The sequence below is a fragment of the Kogia breviceps genome, chromosome 1 (assembly GCF_026419965.1).
Source record: "Kogia breviceps isolate mKogBre1 chromosome 1, mKogBre1 haplotype 1, whole genome shotgun sequence".
NCBI lineage: Eukaryota > Metazoa > Chordata > Mammalia > Artiodactyla > Physeteridae > Kogia > Kogia breviceps.
In genome coordinates, this window is record NC_081310.1 from 162979837 (window position 1) to 163002763 (window position 22927).

The 22927-nt window shown below is 52.0% G+C and overlaps 1 protein-coding gene across 2 annotated transcripts in view; it reads left to right on the forward strand.

Moving 5' to 3' along the window:
• Nucleotides 1-22927, forward strand: part of TRABD2B (TraB domain containing 2B) — a 224557-nt gene that overhangs the window by 168380 nt on the left and 33250 nt on the right. The window contains exons 3-4 of one of the 2 annotated variants that reach the window (XM_059069291.2): nucleotides 11659-11805; nucleotides 18578-18752. In XM_059069291.2, coding sequence (XP_058925274.1) covers nucleotides 11659-11805; nucleotides 18578-18752 — 322 coding nt within the window. The remainder of the gene's footprint in view (nucleotides 1-11658; nucleotides 11806-18577; nucleotides 18753-22927) is intronic. The other variant, XM_067008146.1, reaches the window with a different exon arrangement.

Sequence of the window (22927 nt, forward strand, 5' to 3'; positions counted from 1 at the left end):
TGGCAGATGGGTGAACAGAGGCCTGGAGAGGAGAAGGGCCTGGCCCCTGCTCCCATGGCAGCACGTCACCAGAACGGGAACCTCACACAGCCTGTATGTAGCAAGACCCAGATGTGAGTCAGGGTCAGAGCCCTGCCCCATCTGCTGCTCTGTGTGGTTGGTCTCCGAGGCACTTGTAGCCTGTGACTTAGCGGAGAAACAGTTTCACTCATCAGCACCAAGTGCTCACGGGGCCGGCACCCCCGACCTCCCACCCCAGGCCACCTGGAACTGCCCACCCCAAATCCGTTGTCCTTAGCTGCTGCCCAGGCCCCAGGCAGAACAGAGGTACCCTCCCTGCTAGGGTTCGGGAGGCTCCCCTGCTCCTCCTTGCAAATTGGTAATTGCTGTGTGGTCAGACCAGAAGGAATTAGACAAGCCCTCTAGGAATTTCATACTGATTTTGCAAATGAAAATGGAGACTTGCCTTTTGAAGTCTAGGCAGCTGTGTCAGCAGGCAGGTCTGAGACAGCAGGAAAAATAAAAACTACATACTGCCAACCAATGGATGCAGCCACTTCACAATAATGATGATGATAACGGTAACCATGGCACCACCAACTGATTGCCTGCCGAGTAGACCGTTGTCCCTTTGAGAGCTTTCCTCTCAACCCCACTCACCTTGCACAGCCCAGCTTAAAGCCTGACTCCTTCACCAACTCCCAGGCTGCATCACAAACCCGCTCTGTGACCCCAAAGGCCCCTGTTTTTCCCTTTTATCATTAACTTACCCCTGGGTTTTATAATTACCTGTTTCTCTCTCCAGCTCATCCACCACCTTGAAGTTCCTCAAAGCTTTATAACTGGAAATAGGTCGGCCTAGATGATTCTATGGGACTTTCTGATACATCTTGGTTTTTTCCTCTATTCACGGTGTGTATTCAACTTAGGAGATCAGAAGCGATTAGTGGGGAGCAAAAAGAAAGTTCATGACAGATAGTTGACCCCAGGGTCAGGGAGGGCTTGGCACACTGAGCAGAGCTAAGGCTGGGGCCACGTAGCCCTAACAGTGAGGGAGCGTGTGATCTCACCTACTTCTCTGAGCCTTGGTTTCCCTGTCTGTAAAATGGGGTCAGTAATGTTGGCCTCACAGGCCAACATTATAAAGAATAAATGAGCTTCCATGTACCAAGTGACAGTTTAAATCATGACATGGTGGGGTGTCACCGTCCCAAAATGTTGGGCTCATAGAACATGACCAGCAGAACTGTGAAGTACTGCCACATCCTCGTGTCTCAGAGGGGGAACCTGTGACCAGAAAGTGGGCCCACAACTGGTCTGGAGTCAGAGCCTGCAGCACCAGGATCTAGGTCTCCAGCCTCCCTTGGGCTTACCTGTGCCTAAAACGGAAGAGCAAGGGACCCTTTTGCTATCCTACAGGGCAGACTCCATACAAACTCCCTTCCTGGAGACCCCAAGCCTCTGAGCCTGTCCCCACCCCCAGCCCAGCCCCTGCCTCAGCCCGGCTGTTTGCCTCCCTACCCAGCAGAATGCTAATCTCCTCCTGTGGGTGGCTCCGGATTTATGAGCCTTTCCTGGCATGACTTGAAGGACAGAACAGGAATGCTGGGATCTTTAAGGGTGGTCTTTGGGTGGAGAAACTAGGCATCCAGAGAAAAGAAGGAAAGAAAGCTAGGGTGAGTCAGCCTCCGCTGCCTGCCCAGGAAAGCACGGAAGGCTCAGCCAGCCCACACTGCACAGCAGCTGGAGGATGTGGCCGCATCACCGAGGTCCAACTGGTAGGCGTCCACGGAGCAGGGAACGTCTGTGCTAGAAGCCAAGTCCAAGTTCTTGGGTTGTGGCTGGGGTTGGGCACAGGGTAAGGGGAGAGGAGGGAGGAGCGTGCTCCGAGATTCCTCTTTAGGAGGAAGACAGCTGCCTTCTCATCTTCAGTCTCATCTCCTTGCTTCATGCTTATCTCCCCGGATTCCATGTCAACATAGCTACTGCAGCCACCTCTGCTCAGCCCTCTGGGACTTTCCATCCCCCTTGGGGGAAGCCAGAGGCCTTTGAGGTCCACAGGCCCCAAGGGACATGCTCCCCACCAACCCCGCCCTACCTTTCTGACTGCGTCCTGGAAATCCCCCTCGCCTTTCCAGATCAACCCTGTGTTCTCCCAGCTCTGAGCCCTGCAGTGACACAACATCACCTTGCCTCCCTTATCCTGATTTCAGTGGGAAGCACTGGCAGGGGATGAACAGGCAGGAGGGGAAGGAAGCTGGGATATTTCTTGCCCCCACCCACGCCCTCCTCCCTGCTGGCCAGGCCGTGGAGTGGTAGCTGTGGTCCCCTCTGACGGCCGTGGCTCCGGCTGGGTTCAGGTCCCTGACCCCCCTTTCCCTTTAAGGCTTAGGGGCAGGAAAGCTTCCCACTGCTGCTGTTCCTCAGCGCTCCATCGTCTCCTGTCCACACCTCTGTGAATATTCCCATCATTCAGTGTGCTTCAATTACCCTTTCAGTTGAACTTACCTCACTGGAGCTCACTGCACTGGCAATGCACCATCTGTTTTCTGCTGGGTCTCTGCCTGAGACAGAGCTCATCGACTAGTTCCCCTCAGCTCACTCCTTTCCAACCACACTGGCCTCTCTCCTGCTCCTCACACCCATCAGTCTCGCTTCTGCCTCAGGGCCTTTGCACTTGCTGTTCCTTCTGCACAGTACATCCTTCCTTCTCTCAGATAGTCACATGACCGCCTCCCTCATCTCCTTCAGATCTCTTCTCAAATGTCACTTCTCATTGTGCCTTTCCTGGGCATCTTCTATAAGATGTCAACCCCCAGCACACACACAGACACTTCCTATGCTCCTTGCCTTATTTTCTCCTTAACAACTATCACTTTCTAACACATTTTACTGGTTATTTTTGTTTATTGTCAGCTTCCTCCTACAGGAATGAAAGCTCCATTAGGATAAGGATCTTTATTTGCTGTGTTTACTGCTGTCCCTTCAGGCTGTAGAAGAACATCTGGTACAGAAGTGGTCAATAAGTATTTATTCAATGATTGTGTGAGTTGGTCCTTTTCGCAGATGGGTAAACCAAGGCCCAGGGAAGGAAAATGGCTTGCCCAGGGCTTTGTGGTGGAGATTCAGATGGAGATGGGAGCTCTGGTCCTGCCTGCCAGCACAGAGCCAGTCCGCGGCTCCAGGAAACCTTGTGTTTATTTGGTGGCCTGCTGCTCAGTGATGCAGTGTCCGGAGACAGGATTCTGTGCCGGGGGCCGGGGGACTCAACATACTGAGAAGGAAGCGGGGAAGTCGTCAGCACTACTTTGGTGCTGTCAACAGAGCAAGGAGAATGAAATGAATAAATAAACCTCAGTCAGAGCCTGGCAGGCTCTATCTAACCTTTGAGGAAATCTCCCCCAGGCTGGAGAAACCTTCCTGTGAAGCAGAGCTGCCATTCACCCCAGCCCACCTCAGGGCTGACAGACATGTGGCCCAGGGTCCAGGGGGCTCAGCTGCCACCTCTGTGCCCTGGGGGTATTGGGTCCCAGCAGGGAGCTGCTCAGGACAGGGTCCTGGGATGAGTGGTCCAGCTTTTCATCCATCCATCCATTCCCTCATTCTACAAGTATTTCTCAAGCATCTACTATGTGAGTATCAGGCACTGTGCCATCTGCTGGAGAAACAGCCATGACCAAGAAAGGCAATGTGCCTGCCCTTGGAGCGTTCACCATCAAGCAGGAAGAATGAGCATTAAATAGCAACGAAGCAGGGTGAGCGCCATGGTCCAGGAAGTGACAGTGCTTTGGGGGACCTGCCCGGCCCATGGTCCAGGGAAGTCCTCCTGAGAAGGGAACCTCTGCAGCCAAGTGAAAGAGGAGTGGGAGCTGGTGGGTGGAAGAGGGTTCCAGGCAGAAGGAGGAGCAAGGGAGATGGTCTTGAGGCTGGGAGGATGAGCTTGGCACAAGGCTGGAGCCAAACTATCAGGCCGGGCAAAGAGTAGAAACAGTGCAGGAGGCCATGTTCCAGGTGGGCTTCTTTGGCCAGGTGACCTCTTTCCTCTCCTCATATGTCAGCTCTAAGCAGGCCCCATGACTGAGGTCCTAGCACCCCTCCTCCTTCCCAGCTGACCACTCAGAATTTGGGCTTCACACACTGGCCCCTACTTGTCTGTTTGTCTGTTCTTCCTACCAGTGGCTGGGTGGAGGCAGCTTGGTGGGCCAGGCCCAGAGGCAGCAGAAAGAACCCAGCACCTGTCAGCTGGACCTGAGTTTGAATTCCAGCTCCAGTTCTTCAATGTGAGACCTTGTGCAAGTACTTTCACCATCCTCAAGACCTCAGGTTCTTCATATGTCATGTGGGAAGAGCAATCCATTCTCTGAAAGGTGTGGGATGGTTTCTCAACATCCCTACTGTGGCCCGTAGAACCTGGCATGCCAATGAACTCTGACCTCATCTCCTATCACTCTCCTTATTTTCTCAGCTCCAGCCACCCTGACCTCTGCTCCTCCTTGCATATGCATGGGGCCTTTGCACCTGCTGTTGCCCCTTCTCTCATCACTCTCTGCCCTCCTTTTCTGCTTCTTTTTTTCTTTGTAACACATACTGTATTTGTTAGGGTTCTCCAGAGAAACAGAACCAATAGCATGTGTAGATAGATAAAGAGACAGATAGCTAGACAGACATATACATATATACGTACAGATTGATTTATTTTTAGGAATTGCCTCATGCATTGTGGAGGCTGGCAAGTCCAAAATCTACAGGGTGAGCTGGCAGGCTGGAAATCCAGGGAAGAAGTGCTGATGCTGCTGTTCAAGTCCAAAGTCACTCTGCTGGCAGAATTCCCTTCATCCGGGAGGTTGGTCTTATCCATTAAGCGCTTCAACTTATTGGATAAGACCCACCTCATCCAATTATACAGCATGATCTGCTTGACTCAAAGTCTTCTGATTTAAATGTGACTCTTATCTAAAAACTATCTTCACAAGAACATCTAGAATGTTTGACCAAGTATCTGGGTACCATAGCCTAGTCAAGTTGGCAAAATTAACCATCACAAGTCCACCCCTTGTCAAGTTGGCATTCATACAGTATCTCCTTAAATCATACTTAATCTCCAAATAGATAATAACAAGGTCACAACAAGTCTGCCTGCAACCAAAGTGCGCTAGTGCCTTCCCCAAAAGAGGATGCAAAGTCTTTGGGTGGTATTTATTTACTTTTCTCCTTGAGGTACCATAACTTAAATGCAATAGTTAAGAGTACTTGAGTTAACAATACTTAAACACTATGGTATAAAGTCAATATGTCTTATGTTACTTGATAGGAGAGAAGAAAAGGAAAAGAAGAGACAGAAGAAAACAAAGATTTCATACACAAACACACACATTCTTAACAAATTAAGGAAGAAATACTCCAGACAAGGAGAGTCCTTGTTTCTGTAACTGGTCACGTGATCGGAGCTGGTATTTATAACTACCTTCTTCTATTACCCCCATCACTACCTATTCCCTTTGCCTTCTGCAAGCTCCTCAGCTAGTTGTGGTTCTTTACCTGGTGAGATGACCCAAACCTTCATTCCTGAAGGGTCTGGGCCATTAGGGCTGCCTACACTGGGTCGTTGTACTTTCCCACTGACGTTAGTTGCCCACAGGGCCTGGTAATACTGAGACGCCCTAAGGGATATCCTACGCCACAGACATGCCCTCCCCCACCTCCAATTCCCCCTTGGTCGTCAGGACCAGGCGCCCAGCCAGCCCAGTAACTCCCAGCTTTGCCTGTTGGTTTAGAGGCATGAGAAGCCCAAAGTGACAGAGGGCAGTCTGAACTTCCAGTTCAATGGAACTCTTGTTGTGTCTTTAACATACTAAATATTAGCATTTTACTAATTATTTCATTTATTCTCTGTTTCCTCCCCAGCAGATAAGCTCAATGAGAGCAGGATTTGGGTCTGCTTTGTCCCTGACTAAATCCCCTGACCTAGAACAGTGCGTGGCCCATGCCAGGTGCTCCGTAAGCACCGCCGAGTGGGTTGGGGCCTTTGCTGTGACTTCCCTATAGTTCGGGGTGGGTGAGAAGTGACAGTCCCAGCCTGAGAGCCAGGCCTGTCTCAAACATCCTTCTCCTGACTAAGCGGGTCCGGCCTTCTCCTCACAATGACGCTGCTGGGCCGACAAGTGAACACAGGCCTCGGTGTTCACCCTTCCAGCCCATCCAGGACTGTTTACTAGACGGATCTGGAACAATAAACCTGTCCCCACCCTCCTGGCGCCTGCCTCCCTCCATCCAAGGCCCATGTTTGAAGATGTGTTTAAATTCCAGGCCTACGCTCAGCAGACGCTGCGGGCCAGCTCCTGGCCTGCAAGTACCGGTGAGGGGGGTGCCACTAGCATGCTCAGGGGCTCTTGGTGGCCAGGCCTCCACACACGGCCATCCAGGGGAAGTGAGGCAGCTCTCGCCTTCACCCCGTGTTTGTTATTTCATGTCAAAGCCTTATCATAAACATTATCCTAGAGTGGGCCACCGAGGCTACGGGCGAGGAGGGTTTGTTATTCTGAAGTGGCCAGGAGCAGAAAGCATTGAGGCCTGGGAGTCTGAGCAGGGCCAGGCTTGAGGATTCAGGGTGAATGACAGGGAAACAGGAATCGGAGCAAGGCACTTATTCGCTCCCATGCACTGGGCTTTGAAGGCCCCACTTTCCAACCATCCTCTACTACAAAGGCCCGTTGGCATATCTGCCTCTAAAAGGTGCTCCGTGTGGATGGAAACCAAGTCCAAGTAATCCAACAACCCCAGATGCCTGCAGAGAATCAATAGAAAGTAAATGTTTGTTGAATGACTGAATGAGTGTCACTTCCCTACGTCTGTTGGAAGCACCAAGAATGCACATGAAGAAGCACATATTACTTTGAAGTCCTGGTCATGGGAACCTGGTTGGAGCTAGACAAAAGTAATTTCATAGCCCAGCTCTGTCCTTTATAAGCCATGTGGCCTTGGGTCCCCTTCCCCTCTGCTTCTTTGTTTTCGCATCTGTGAATAGGGACACCTCCCTGCTGGCTCTCTCCCAAGGACAGCAGAGGGAAGCCCCGTGGGCAGTGGTGAACTAAGAGGATAGGTTCCAGGGCTGGATGGCCCAGGTTTGAATGCACATCTGCCCCTCTCCAGCTTTGTCACCTTCAGTGGGTTACTTAATATCTCTTTGCTGCAACTGCCCCCTCCCGCCACCCCTATCTATGGAATGGAGCTAATACTAGCCCTAGCTTAGAGTTGCTGTAAAGGTTAGATAAATTCATATGGGCTTAGAGAGTTTCCGACGCATAGTAAGTGCTCAATAAACATAGTGACCCTGGTAATCAATGGATGAGGACCGCTTCACAAATTGCAAAGGATGGATACGAGGCGGGAGGTAGAGGGGGAAGGTCATGGGATTCAGGGTCAGCATCCTTCCCTCCCATAGTTCTTGAATGTCTGCTATTCAGCAGTGACCAGAGAGGCAGGCTCCCCGCCCTCACCAATCTCTCAGTCTAGACAGGCAGGGAACAGGGAATTACCTGAAACGGACATCTCAGTGGGATAAGTGCCACAACCAAGGGAAGCTCCGGGGTCTGTGATGGGGGTTGAGGGGAGTCTGGAGTGACGGGCTGGGTTCCAGTCCTGGCCCCACCACACCCCGGCTGCGCCACACTAGAGGTGCTTCTTGAATAATCTGATCTCAGTGTTCTACCTCTAAACATGTTAATAATAAATTCTCCCTAGCTGTCTTTTGGCTATTTCACAAGGCTCCGAAAGAAAATGGGTATGGCAAGGTGTGGGGGATGAATGTGGACTGTGCCAGTGGACCTCGGGAAATCCAGCCCCAGACATGGTCCAGAGCACAGCAAAAGGTCCTAGGCTGGGGGTCAGGGAATAGGGAGCCCACTCTACCCTCAGCTCTCCGTGTGGCCTTTGGGCAAGCTTCATCCTGCCTGTTCCGGACCCCTGTCTTTTCTCTTCTTCCATGTGAAGAGGGCATACGAAGAGATGAGTGGCTCTCAGACGAGGCTCCAGGGCACCTGTGGGTTGCACAGAGAAGCACTGGGAACCTGTCACGGGGGTGGCATTGAGCAGGGGGCTTCAGGTAAATAGTCTGCCTCCTTTACCTCAATGAGGGCAGTTCCCATTTCTATCTGTTGCACATTTTGAGTTCCAAGTAAGTTGCCTCTGGAAAACAATAACAACAAAAAAGGATTCTATGGCTAAAAAAGGTTTGAAAAATTGCTGGGACCTTCTAGCTCCAATCAGGGAAGGTTTAGGTCTAACTATTTTCTTCCAAGCATTTATTCCACACTTACTACATGCCAGGACTGTTCTCAGTGCCCTGCAGGCTGTAACATGCTTCATTCACTAGAACACCTCCCAGCTCCACGAGGACCACATGACTGCAGAAGTGACTCCATGTGTCTAAGAGGGTCCGGGGGGCCATTTCCCCGCCCCCAGCCGGGTCTTCTGGGCTCCTGAGCCGATGACCTCAGCACAGGCCAAGTGGTGCCAGCGCTGAGAAGCAGCAGGGCAGGTGTGTGCAGCACAGGGTGTGGTCACAGGAAGTCTGTGTGTCCCAGCCCCCAGAGGAGAAGAGCACTCCAGCCCGCCTGGACGCTTTCATCCCAGGCATCTGCTATGCAGGAGGAAGTGCCCGTTGCCTTAGCAATGTCCACGGCAACAAGGCCGCTGCCTGCTGCAATCCATCCCCAGCCACCCTGCTGCCATCGACACCCTGTGCCAAGTGGCTGCAGATTGGATTTCAGGGGCGGTGGCCAGAACCTGGAAGCCTGGAGAAGGCCTAGAGGTGGGGTGGTGGGGTCTGACCTCATCTCCAGCCAGCTCATTATGGAAAGCAGGCTGGCTGCCAGAGCTCAGCGCAATCCAGCTCTCCTGCCCGACCAGAAACAAAAGTAGAAGGGGATGGGTGGAGGTGATCTCACAAGCACATCTTAGCCCAGTCGCCCAAGACAGTATTTTAGCCAGATTTTGTGTACCTGTTGCCTGAGCTTTTTTGTTCAGATTATGTGTTCTGGAACCACGTGGCTAATGCCACTTGGCGGAAACTTCTGCCACGTGGTGGCAGCGTGCCCCAAGTGCAGACAGAATGCCAGAGTTCTAGGGGCTAGTCTGAAGGGCTTGCTGAGCAACCTTGAACTACGAATTGACCACAGCAGGTGTCAAAGCACTAAAGAAAGGATGGGTGACACCCTCTACCAGGCACAGTGCTGAGTTCTGCCAATGCAAAAATAAATAGGATGCAATTCCTGTCTTCAAGCAGGTCATTGCCTAAGGGTGGAGACAGGTAGCTAAACTGCAGTTACAATCTATTGTTCACGCCCTGCTGGAGGGAAGCAGGGTAGGTCACTCATCTCTTGCCACAGCTGTGCTGTGAAGCATTTACTCGCATGTCTGGGCCCAGCTGCAGGCAGGCAGGCAGGCTCAGTGGGCTCAGCTGGGCTCACTTGCTTGTCTGGGAGCCAGCTGGCTGTCTGCCGGACTGGGACAGCCTTGGTGGGACAATGGAAGCAACTGGGCTCTGCCATGCACGCCTCTCACCTTCCAGCAGGCCAGCCTGGGCTGCTCTCAAGGCAATGTGGATGTGTAAAAGACAGCAGCACATGTGTAACGCTTCCTCCATTTGGCTATGGAAGCTTGTAATGCTGGCTTCCATTTGTAATGCAGCAAGTCCAGAGTCAGAATGTGAAGGAGCTACAGAGTTCCATGGCCAAGGGTATGTATTTAGGGAGGGGTTAAGGTTTGGGGCGATTACTATATCACTGTCCCACACAGGGAGACCGTGGGAGCTCTGGGGAGGGGCCTCACCCAGACCCCAGGTGGTCAGAGAAGCTTCATGGAGGAGACATCTGAGCAGACCCTGGAAGGCCAAGTCTCGATTTGCAAGTGGAAAATGGAGGCGGGAGATTTCTCACGCACAGGGAACAGCATATACAAAGCACAGAGACAGAAGACTGCTGAGTAGTTTAGCATTTGGAGACACAGGGGCTGGAAAGGATGTCACTGACCACAGCAGCGGCCAGGCCGCTGCCTTGCAGGTTCCAGTGAAGAGCTAGGCTTTTATCCCCTGGGCAGGAGGCATCCATGAAAGTTTTAGGAATAAAAGAAAGATAAAGTCCATCAGATTTGTGTTTTTAAAGGATAGCTGTGGCAGAATAATATGGGATAGGTGGGAAGGGGGTGGAGTCTGCAGAGAGGAGCATGGGTTGCAGTGGACCCAGTGAGAGAGGCTTGGGCCTGAACTGGTGCGGACTAAGGCTGGGGGTGTGTTGTCCAAGACAGTGCGCAGACAGGATGAACAGGGCCTGAGGACTGCCAGGGAGGCTGGAGCTGGAAAAACAGCAAGGACAGGTGGCCCAAGACCACCTCCTGGCGTTTTGCACAAGAATTGCAATTGTTTTTCCCTCTATCTGTGCTAAATAACCCACTGACTGGTCAAGCTCCTCCCTTTTGTTGGCCAAAGGAGTCTGGGATGCATAGCTGTGTGAAGCTGGCTCTAGTCCCAGCCGTGCAGAATTGGCCACTTCCCCTCCCCTCTTGGACTTCAGTTTCCCCATCTAAAATGGGACATTTTAGATCATGTCTCAGGGCCTTGTGCCTTGGGCAGGGCATGTTCCATTAGAGGCATGGTCCTCAAATGCCAGAAGCAATTGGACCGCTAAAGAGGATCCCAGGGAACCTGTTAAAAATACACATCCTGGGGGCTTCTCTGGTGGCGCAGTGGTTGAGAGTCCGCCTGCCGATGCAGGGGACACGGGTTCGTGCCCCGGTCCAGGAAGATCCCACGTGCCGCAGAGCAGCTAGGCCCGTGAGCCATAGCCACTGAGCCTGCGCGTCCGGAGCCTGTGCTCCGCAATGGGAGAGGCCACAGCAGTGAGAGGCCGGCGTACCGAAAAAAAAAAAAAAAAAAAAAAAGAATACACATCCTGGACTCCACCTCAGAGACTCCAATTCTGGAATTTCTGATATTTTTGTGTAGCACTCCAAGTGATCCTGATGCCTGGCAGGTCTGGTTGGGCACAACTGTGTCCCCAGGACCTGGCATAGTGGCCCAGAACACAGAGGGGCTGGAGGAAACGCGTGCTGAATGGCAGCACGGATCTGACTTGGGGGCTCAGCTCTAAAGGCCTTTGCCTGGTGTGAGGATGGCTTCTGGAGGAGGTGGCATTCGGGTTGAGCCTTGACATCTAATGGACTTTCTGGTTTTTTGTTCATTTGTTTGTTTTGCTCTGTTTGGGGGTGCTCTTGATTCCAGAATGAGTCTGTGCTCCTTCTAGAACTTATCTAGGCACTGGAGAAGAAAGGAGTCAAAAAAACTCGCCCATAATTCCAAAACCTGGACACAACTAGGGTTCTCTTTGCTGCATTATTAGATAAGATTTTGATGCCCAGAGCAGTGCTGGGGACCTGTGAGAGTCAAGGGCTGGAGATGAGAGCAGGCTGAACGTGGTGAGAGCCCAGTGAGTGAAGAGCGGGAGACATGGAACATTCGGGTCATGCCAGCTGGTGTCAGGCCCCTCCCATCTTTTCACACACCCTGTTTCAGGCCTGTTGCCCCAAAGTCCAGTCCTGGAGGGGTCAGGGGCCTCAGCCAGGGTCCCTGAGCACAGCCCTGATGCCTCTCTTCCCTCTGCGCAGGTGCTGTTTGCCCTGAACCAGACCCTGCTGCAGCACGAGAGTGTGCGTGCCGGGAGCTTGCAGGCACCCTACACCACCGAGGACCTCATCAAGCACTACAACTGCGGGGACCTCAACGCCGTCATCTTCAACCACGACACATCCCAGGTGAGGCTCCCCTCCCCCAGCCCGGGCAGGCTCCGGGACACCAGTTCCCAAGGCCAGGCCCATAGGAAGGCATTTATTAGACACCTACTGTGTGCCAGGCACAAGCAATCTTCTCTCCAGCCATGGTAAGCAGGAGCTTTGGCATCCCCGTTTTAGAGATGGGGGAAACTGAGGCTCAAGGAGGGGGAGAGACTTGCCCAAGGCCACACCACTTATTAGTTATCAAGTTGTCAAGAGCAGTGCTTGAGCCTGGTGTGTGGGACTCCAGGGCCTAGACCCTGGAAGCTTTGCCTGTAAGAACAGGGAGGCCTCGTTGAGGTTTAGTCCAGCATCTGGGGAGATTAAAGCCCAGGAAAGGGAAAGCTCACAGGTGCTCAGAGCTTAGGCTTGAGTCCAGCCCGGGGCTCCGTGCCTCCATTCGAGTCCTAGAGGAAAGTTTACCCCCAGGCTGGGCAGGCAGTAAGTGTGAGCCGAGGAGCTGAGCACGGCTCCACCAGGCCTCCCGTTGCCCTCGGGATAAATTCCAAGGTACTTCATAGGCAGTCAAGGCCCCTTCTCCATGTCCTACCCTCCATGGACCTCATCACAGCCCAGGTCCCCTGCCACAAAGACCTCATTTTGCTGACCTCTGCCACTTGTGGCACTTCCCCCATGCACCTTGCCCTTTCCCACAGCTCTGCCTTTGTTCAGGCTCCTCCCTCCCAGTTTCCTCCCACTCGGGCCTTGGTCCAGTGTCATCTCACCTGCGAAATTGCCCTGACACCCTGGGTGGAGTTAGATTTTCTCCCGGGCCCCTCTAGGCCCCCTGTGCTTTCTGTGTCGATGCTTGATTATACATTCATTCGAGAGGCAGCTGAATTAGTCAGAACAGGCCACCTCCCCGCTCAGGACACTGAAAGACTCCCGATTTTTCTCAGGATAAAGCCAGAGTCTCTGTGATGGCCTGCGTGGTCCCGTGGTCTTCCACCCCAGAGGACGACCTCCACCCCGTGTCCTCTGCCTCCCACCTGCCCGCCACATGCCACTCCAGCTGTGCAGGCCTCCCTGCTGACCCATGAGCCCACCCACACACTTCGCCTTTGCACTGGCTGTTCCTCTGCCAGGAAGGCCTTTCCCCAGGTGTCACCATGGCTCATCCCCTCTCTGCCTTCAAGACATAATGCAAATATCATCATCTCAGTGAGGCGGGCCCCGACCCGGTCTAGAATAGCAACCTGACGCCCCTCCCGCCCCCGCCAACCTGTCCCTTTTATGATGCTCCACTTTTCCTCATGGCCTTTACCATCTTGTCACACACTTATATATCTTGATTCATTGATCAGTCATTATTTATTGTCTGTCCTTTCCCACTACAGCATAAACTCCTTGAGGGCAGGGTTTGGGGTCTGTTTTATTCACTGATAGTTGGTTAGAGCAGCGCCTGGCACAGAGCACGACTCAGTTGATATTGGCTGAATGAAGGAAATAGTTTATAAATGCCAGGCACAGTGCTATGGAAAGGGATATGGCAGGGCGCCAGACAGAGCTGCCCTCATGGGGCTGAGGGTCTCATAGGAAAAAAGGGGAGATTCAACAAGCAACTGCACCAAAGCATGATCCTTGCTACGAGGGGAAGTAGAAGATGCCCTTGGAGCTTGTGGCAGGTGCAGGAATTTAGGTGGGCTTGGGGGTAGGGGTGGGGCAGGACTGGGGAGAGAAGGAAAGATTCCTGAAATAAGAGAGGTCAGAGAAGAACCTGAATTGGCCACAGACAGGAGGCAGAAGAACATTCCAACAGAGGAAACCACGCAGACGAGCTGGAGGCAAGAGACAGCAGGAGGAGGGGTGAGAGTTTGGGCTGGAGGCATAGCCAGGGACCCCGCTAGACCCTAAGCTCCTCGAGAGCAAGGCTGTGCTGTCCACTCTCGTCGCGCTACCCGGTGCAGGGAGTGACACAGAGCAAGTATCAGTGAGCGATGCTGCATGGGCAAACGCAGGCGTGTGCTGTGCTCGGTGCAGTGCAGAGAGTGAGGGAGAGGAAGGATGCAGAGGCCCTGCACAGAAGGCTGGGATTCTGCGTGCCCTGACTCTCTCTGGTAGAGGAGAGAGGGAGGAGAGCCCTGGCAGCACAAGGCTCACAGGCGTTTCACCAGCCATCCACCCACCCTGTGACAGAGTCTAGCACTGCATCCTCCGCTGGGCAGAGGCTGGCGAGCCCTGAGCAGCCAGGGAGCTGAGTGCCTGAGGGGTACCCGGTCACCACTCAGGATGGTCTGGCCGTGACATGGCCAGGCTGGGGAGAGTGGTGTGCAGAACAGGGCCCTGGCCATGGAGGGCAGGACACTAAGCTGCGAGAGGGAAGAATGGGGTGACCCTGGGGGATGACAAGTTCAGATTTTCTTTGCACGGTGTCCAGAACAACTGGTGTGTCTCTGACAGGTGAACTATGTCGGGGGTCTCCTGGCAGTGCCTATACTTTAAGTAGAGCAGAGGACACAGGTAGATTGGCCCACCCAGATTAGAATAGCAACCCAGGGGTGCACAGGCCGAGTCTAGCTCTCAAGGGAGGGACCAGGCAGCCCCGCCCCCAGACACAGACAAGCCCGGTGTCAGGGCAGCAAGGCTAAATCCAGTGCCCACGTGCTAACAGAGAAGGGGTCGGTCTGCGGCTGGAGGTCTCGACGTCACAGGGGCTGGAGGGGGCAGTCACCGCCTGCAGCTGGGGAGGGCTGCAGGTGAAGGTGGTATTGGACCAGGCTTGAGAGTAGAGTCTGGCCAGGTGTGGACAAAGGCAGGGGCTGGCAGGCAGAGCAAGCTGCATGGCAGGGGCACAGGAAAGTGGGAGGTCCTGAGGAATGATCTGCAAAGCAGACGGCAGACCATATGGGAGTGAGAATGTTCACTGAGGGGCCGACACCCTGGGGTGTTTAAGCCAGACAGGGACGTGGTCAGAAAGATGCCTCTGGCTGCAGTGCCGAGGCTGCTGGAGCGGCCTCTGGAGGCCGGGGCTGGACAGATGCAGGGCCCAGAATGATCATACTGGCGGACAGGGGCCAGGCACACCTCACCCTTGGTCGGCTTCACCTCATCCCCCCTCCATCTCACCTTCAGAAATGGCTGAGGCCCTGGCCTCCTGCAGCTCTCCGGTCACCAGCACTGTCAGTGCTCCCAAATTAGCAGGGTGATCCAAAGGCCCCTCCCCTGGGAAGCCTTCTCTGAGCCCCCAGCCTGCATTAGGTGTAGAATAGCCATATATATTTATTGTCCGTACTCAGACACTATTGAGAGTAAAAGGTCAAATGTAATTGAGGCAGAATAATTAATAGGCGTGCAGCAATCTACCGTAGTCATGAACCTGGATTGTCTTGAACAAACCAAGACACAGTGTCACCCTATTAGGGGCCTCCTGCAGGCTCCCACATCCCTCACTGCCCTCTCAAACATGTGTGCTCCGGTGTTCTGATTCCCACTGGCTTGAGCCTCGTCCAGGGCAGCAGACCCTGTCTGAGGGTTATCTGTGGCCTCCTAGCTGGACACAGGGCTGGACCCATGGAAGTTCTCAGAAGGTGTCTGTTGGATGGACAGGATAAAGAGAAGGGATGAGGACGCTGAGGTTGTGACATCAGCAGACCTGAGCACTTGACCACTAGACCTGACCCAGTCCTGGTCGGGGGTCAGGGGAGCCTCGCAGCCCCACTCCAGCTCTGCCTGGCCCATCTTCTCATCACTCCATCTTGGACCTATCACTTTAGGGTCCTGGGGACCCGACGTGTCCTCCTTAAAATGTTATCCTACGTCCTGCACTTGAACTTGTTGCAAGAGATTTAAGACTCCCAACAAGTCTAATCACATCATTAATTTGCTTCCAGCCAGCCAGGCCTCATCCTTGGCATGGAGCCAGGACGCATCAGCATGAAACATGCAGAGAATGTCAGCCAGCTGCAAGGCAGCCCAGGGAACCCAGTGGCTAGCCCAGCTCCTTTGTGGCTTTGACATGGAACTTTCTAGTTCTTGTTCTCTCTTTTTTTTTTTTTTTTCCAAGCTCCCTAAAGATTGAATGGAGATTCATCATCCACAAATGCACACTCATGGTCAGGGAACTGAGGAGGGAGGGCTGGACACATCACAGGGAGAAGGCCTCTGCCTGGACCCTTGGAAGAGGGGAAGGGAAGCAGAATGCTGCCTTCAGGCTCTCTGATGGTTCTGAAAGCCAGCTCTCTGTCATCTCCTTCTCTATCCCCTGTCCAAGGCCACCCTTCACCCTTCACCCTGGCCATCAGAGGAGAAAGATGATGCAGCCAGCTCCATCCTCCAGGCTAGTTGCACAAAGCTGACGTTTAGTCAAGACTTCCTTTGTGCCATGTGCTGTGCTAAGCACTTTCCAAAACTGATCTTGTTTAATTCCTATAACAATATATATATATAAAACCCCTATATGACCAATTTGGCAACTTAGTCTCAGAGAAGCCAGGTAACTTGTGAGTTACAGAGGCCACCCAGCTGGTAAGTGGCAAAAGGAGGATTCCAACCCTAGGTGAACCAGCTGTCTGACTTCAGGACTCACATTCACAACCTCCAGAGCTGCTGCCTGCGAGCCCATCCATTCATCCATGCATCCACTCACTGAACACGTATTTATTAGTCGGTGCAACATCGTCCCACATTCTCTTCCATATCCAAGGAATGGAGAGAAGCCTGCGAGGGCCAGGTTTCCAGAAGTAACACTTCTGAGTCACAGCCTCTCTTGTGCTCCTCCCCCACTCAGAAGCCTGCAGTGTTTCCTATAGTGGCATCAAGTCCAAGTGTGGCCTGTTTTATCAGGGCTGCCAAGCATCCCCTCCATGGTTAGGGGAGGGAGTAAGAACTCTATTCCTTCATATATCCATTTGCCAAACAGTCCCCAAGCACCAACTCTGTGCTGGCCCTGACTGGGCACTGGCAGAGCTGCTGCATACAGCTCCCTAGGTTGTGCACTGCTCAAGTTTAGGGCATACCAGTCATATCATTGTCTTGCTCCTCCCAGAACAGCGTATCAGGCCTTTCTGGCAGAGAAGCCCCTCTCACTCAGGGAATGCCCTGGTGCTTGGCCAACAGATAGCAGAAGCAGATGTCCCAGCCTCCCCAGAGTCCCTTGGGGTTTAGCCTCCATTGATGCCTCCATTTTCCTCAGAAAGAGGACTGACAACTCGTCAGTGGCTCTAGAATCTATGTGGCTGGGCTAAAACCTGCAGGAAATTGGTCTTCTTGGGCTAGACTCTCCATCTGGCCAGTTCAGAAGTCAGCTAGGCCTTGTGTCCTGTGCTTTGGGCCTGGGTTGGTGAAGACAGAGTGATGAAGGGGGCACCCCTTGTGAGCAAGGGCTTGGAGGTTAGAATCACACTGGTGGATTGTGGGGAAAGAGCAAGTATTCTTACTCAAGGCCTCAGGGTCCTCAGTGGTCCATGGCTTCCTCTCCCACCCCACCCACATGCTGAAGGCCACAGCACTGGAGCAGGTTAGAGAGGCAACATGTCAGGAATGGAAGAACAGGAGGAGGCGATGTGGTGAGGAGGGACGGCCCATCTTTATGTTCAAGGCTCCAGAAACCTGTGCTGGGCAACTACTTTGTGCCAGGCAGCAGGGGCCCAGGAACGACAGAGGTGCTGTCCCTGAACTCAGGGAGCTCTCTGCCTCGTTCAAGGGCACGTCAGAAATGCTGGCCCCAGGCCATGTGGCTGAGTGTGGACATGGGGCCGAGAGCTGGGAAATATGGATAGCTCCAAGCCAGGTTGTTGAACAAGCCATTGTTATGGAAGGAAGCCTTGGTCTTGGAGTTGAAATTTTCAAGAAGGGATGGAGGGTTTGGGTTACGTCGTGAGCAGCGGTGGAGCTGGGGATGCAGAGATAGTGGTGGCAACAGAAAGTAGCCAACCAGGGCTGATACATTGGGAGAATCAAAGGTTATGACCCCCTCCTCTGACCTCTGTAGGATGGGGTGGGCTGAAAGGTGTCCACGACAACACCCATCATCTCACGCAATCCCCCGCAATACCATCAGCCCCATCTTACAAATGAGGAAACCTGGACTCAGAAAAGTTAAGTAACTTGGCCAAAGTCACACAGCATCAGAACAGGGCCTGAAGCCTAGGTCAGCCTTTTTGCTTACACCAGGCAGACAGCTCAGCTGACCCTCCACACCTGCTTGCTGAACCAGATTCCCTGTATATGCCAGTGACAGGTCAGTGCTACAGCGAGAGCCTCCCAGGACCTCTGTGTCCGGAAGCCTAGGCTCAACAAGGCAGAGACGCGGGAGTGATACGTGTGTGAGGGTGGCGTCCAGGGCTCCAGCCTGGCTCTGCCATTTAATTTGCTGTGTGGCTCTCCACCTATCTCTGGATCTTTCGCTCTTCTGTCTTTATTTGTGAAACTGGGATAACAACAGTCATCTTAAAGCATCTTGGGGGCTTCCCTGGTGGCACAGTGGTTGAGAATCCGCCTGCCGATGCAGGAGACACGGGTTCGTGCCCTGGTCCGGGAAGATCCCACATGCCGCGGAGCAACTAAGCCCGTGAGCCATGGCCACTAGGCCTGCGCGTCCGGAGCCTGTGCTCCGCAATGGGAGAGGCCACAACAGTGAGAGGCCCGCATACCGCAAAAAAAAAAAAAAAAAAGCATCTTGGAACTGATGAAAAGCATCCATTACCTGACTAAAGGTAAGTTACCCAGCCCCACACTGGGCTGTGTGTATTTATTGGCAGCCACTGTGCTCCAGCAAGAACTGAAGGCAGCAGGTCTCTGTCTTTTGCCTTTACAGCTGCCCAACTTAATCAACACCACCCTTCCACCGCACGAGCAGGTCACGGCCCAGGAGATCGACAGCTACTTCCGCCAGGAGCTCATCTACAAGAGGAATGAGCGGATGGGGAAGAGGGTCATGACCCTTCTGCAGGAGAACGAAGACAAGATCTGCTTCTTTGCCTTCGGAGCAGGTTTGGGCCGGAGCGGGGAAGGGATTCTTTGCCAAATCCTTAAGGGCTGGGAGGGTTTGCTGGACCCTCTTCTGACCTCTACTTCATAAAGGGAAAAGTCGAGGCCCCGAATGAGCAGGAAGAGCCACAGAGTGTTCAGCAGAGCTGGGATCCAAAGCAGGTCCCCTGCTTCTGGTCAAGGGTTCTCTGGTGACAGTCCCCCATGGACAAGGGCAGTGAGCACTGCCAAAACCAGGATAACTTCTGTGGCTCCTTCATGCCCCAGGAGGCCATGCTGAGATCCCAGAACTGAAGCTCCCAGTGTCCAGCCCAGGCTTGGGCCCACCCCTCAGAGCCAAGGCCAAGTCAGTAAGGGCCACGTGGCCCAGTGGGGAGAAGGCGGCTCTGGCATCCCACAGCCCTGGCTCTACATCCCAGCCCAACCCCCTCCAGACTGCATGGCTTCGGAGGGGACCTTCTCAAGGGCTCAAGTCCCTCTTCTATGAATGGGCAGTGATAACAATAATGATGTGATGAATTGAAAAGACCTACCTTGTAGAACAGTTGCAAAGATTAGTACCACATAGTCGGAACTCAAAATGGCAGCCGCAATGATGGGCATCGTTATGATGATGACAGTTAATACAAATTTTATCATCACCATATGGACCATGAACTTGACGCTCCTTCTGGGGCTCTGGGAAGTCCAGACACGCAGGTACAGGTACAGGACTTGCTCGGCGTCTCTCTCCCTGTTCCTCTCCTGCTTTTTCTCCCTCACTCTGTCTTCCTTTCTCCGTGGCTGTCTCTTCTGATGACAGTGCTGTCCACCTTGGGACCAAGATACTGCATTTGCCTCCTTTATTTATCAGCTTTTGCTCTGGAGCTACAACGACAAACGTATTTCCTGCTCACACTGCTTGCAATTTGGGCTGAACGAATTCACCTCCTGTTTTGTAGAATTAAATGAGGTGCCTGGAGGGTGTCGCACTCGCAGGCGTTGTGCTCACTGGCGCCGTCCTCTCTCTCCCCTCCCTTCCCTGCCCCACTACCCACACGTTGCCTGCCTGCGTCAGGCTGAGTTGGATCAAGCCGAGCAGCCTATCTAACGCAGAAGGGCCTGTATGGACATCCTGATCCATAACAGGGCGTGTCCACTGTTGGAGGTCTGCCTCACCCACCCCCCACTGTTCAACCCCAAATACTACAAGGGCAAGATCCAGGGTTTGTGTGTGTCTGCACCTGTCTTCCCTCCCCTTCAGCTCTCAGCACGGCAGAGGCGTATGGGAGGGCCTCAGGAACGCAGGACCTCTGGGACAGCCTCTATAAGACCACACCTGCAGCTGGACGGAGACTTCTGGGCTCACGTTGTAGCTGTGCCATGGCCCGATGTGGCCTCTTCCCTCCCCTCTGGCAGCCTCAGTTCACTCATCTGAGCAGAAATAGCCAGGACTCACTTGGGCCATCTGCGATTCTAGGAGCTATTCAAACAGATTTCTGAGAAGAGCGAGGTTCCTGTAGGGGCGGGAGGGGCTGCCTGATGGAGCCAGTAGAAACAGGACTTGGACTGCGGGACACCTGCTGGGGACCTGGCATGAGTCAGAACAGATCTGGGGACCATGCAGGGAAGCAAGTGCTCCCCAACACGCACTATCCCTCACTCACCATCCCAGCAGGCTCCCCAGCCCTCCCTCCTATGGGCATCTGGGCAGTGTATCCTGTGCTAAAACGGCCCACAGCTGACCACAAAAGGGGCACCACTGGGAGCTCAACTAGCCCCCAGGCTCCTCCCCTAGCCTAAGATGAGCCCCTAGAGAGGCCGGTCACTGAGGGAGCCCAGTAAGGGATCCAGCATTCTGCATACTATACCTGCCCCACCTGCTCCAGGGCTCAGGACCAGTCACCCAGGGGCTGGGAGTAGCTAATACCTGCTTCCTGTGAGTGTGGAAACAGGAGAGCCTAGAGATGAAAATCACAATGGCCCAGGCAACCACTGACACTGAAACCCCAAGTACACCGCAGCACAAATGTCCACTCAGGCACCAGGCCAGCATGCAGGCCTCCTACCCACCTCCAGTTTCTTCCCCATCTCTGAAATCCAGCTGCTTCATGGTCAGGTTTTACTTTTGTTTCTGTTTTCTTTTAACGTCTTTATTGGAGTATAATTACTTTACAATCTTGTGTTAGTTTCTGCTGTATAACAAAGTGAATCAGCTATGTATACTTATATCCCCATATCCCCTCGCTCTTGCGTCTCCCACCCTCCCTATCCCACCCCTCTAGGTGGTCACAAAGCACCGAGCTGATCTCCCTGTGCGATGCAGCTGCTTCCCACTAGCTATCTGTTTTACATTTGGTAGTGTATATACGTCCATGCCACTCTCTCACTTCGTCCCAGATTACCCTTCCCCCACCCCGTGTCCTCAAGTCCTTTCTCTACATTTGCATCTTTATTCCTGCCCTGCCTCTAGGTTCATCAGAACCATTTTTCTGTTTTAGATTCCATATACATGTGTTAGCATATGGTATTTGTTTTTCTTTTTCTAATTTCCTTCACTCTGTATGACAGACTCTAGGTCCATCCACCTCACTGCAAATAACTCAATTTTGTTTCCTTTTATGGCTGAGTAATATTCCATTGTATATATGTGCCACATCTTCATTATCAGTTCATCTGTCGATGGACACTTAGGTTGCTTCCATGTCCTGGCTATTGTAAATAGAGCTGCAGTGAACATTGTGGTACATGACTCTTTTTGAATTATGGTTTTCTCAAAGTATATGCCCAGTAGTGGGATTGCTGGGTCATATGGTAGTACTATTTTTAGTTTTTAAAGGAACCTCCATACTGTTCTCCATAGTGGCTGTATCAATTTACATTCCCACCAACAGTGCAAAAGGATTCCCTTTTCTCCACACCCTCTCCAGCATTTATTGTTTGTAGATTTTTTGATGATGGCCATTCTGACTGGTGTGAGGTGATACCTCATTGTAGTTTTGATTTGCATTTCTCTAATGATTAGTGATGTTGAGCATCCTTTCATGTGTTTATTGGCAATCTGTATATCTTCTTTGGAGAAATGTCTATGTAGGTCTTCTGCCCATTTTCGGATTGGGTTGTTTGTTTTTTTGATATTGAGCTGCATGAGCTGCTTGTAAATTTTGGAGATTAATCCTTTGTCAGTGCTTTGTTTGCAAATATTTTCTCCCATTCTGAGGGTTGTCTTTTCGTCTTGTTTATGGTTTCCTTTGCTGTGCAAAAGCTTTTAAGTTTCATTAGGTCCCATTTGTTTATTTTTGTTTTTATTTCCATTTCTCTAGGAGGTGGGTCAAAAAGGATCTTGCTGTGATTTATGTCATAGAGTGTTCTGCCTATGTTTTCCTCTAAGAGTTTGATAGTGTCTGGCCTTACATTTAGGTCTTTAACCCATTTTGAGTTTACTTTTGTGTATGGTGTTAGGGAGTGTTCTAATTTCATTCTTTTACATGTAGCTGTCCAATTTTCCCAGCACCATTTATTGAAAAGGCTCTCTTTTCTCCTTTGTATATTCTTGCCTCCTTTATCAAAATAAGGTGACCATATGTGCATGGGTTTATCTCTGGGCTTTCTATCCTGTTCCATTGATCCATATTTCTGTTTTTGTGCCAGAACCATATTTTCTTGATTACTGTAGCTTTGTAATATAGTCTGAAGTCCAGGAACCTGATTCCTCCAGCTCCGTTTTTCTTTCTCAAGATTGCTTTAGCTATTCAGGGTCTTTTGTGTTTCCATACAAATTGTGAAATTTTTTGTTCTAGTTCTGTGAAAAATGCTATTGGTCGTTTGATAGGGATTGCACTGAATCTGTAGTTTGCTTTGGGTAGTATTGTCATTTTCACAATGTTGATTCTTCCAATCCAATAACATGCTATATCTCTCCATCTGTTTATGTCATCTTTAATTTCTTTCATCAGTGTCTTATAGTTTTCTGTATACAGGTCTTTTTTCTCTTGAAGTAGGTTTATTCCTAGGTATTTTATTCTTTTTGTTGTAATGGTAACTGGGGGTGTTTCCTTAATTTCTCTTTCAGATTTTTCATCATTAGTCTATAGGAATGCAAGAGATTTCTATGCATTAATTTTGTATCCTGCTACTTTACCAAATTCATTGATTAGCTCTAGTAGTTTTCTGGTAGCATCTTTAGGATTCTCTATGT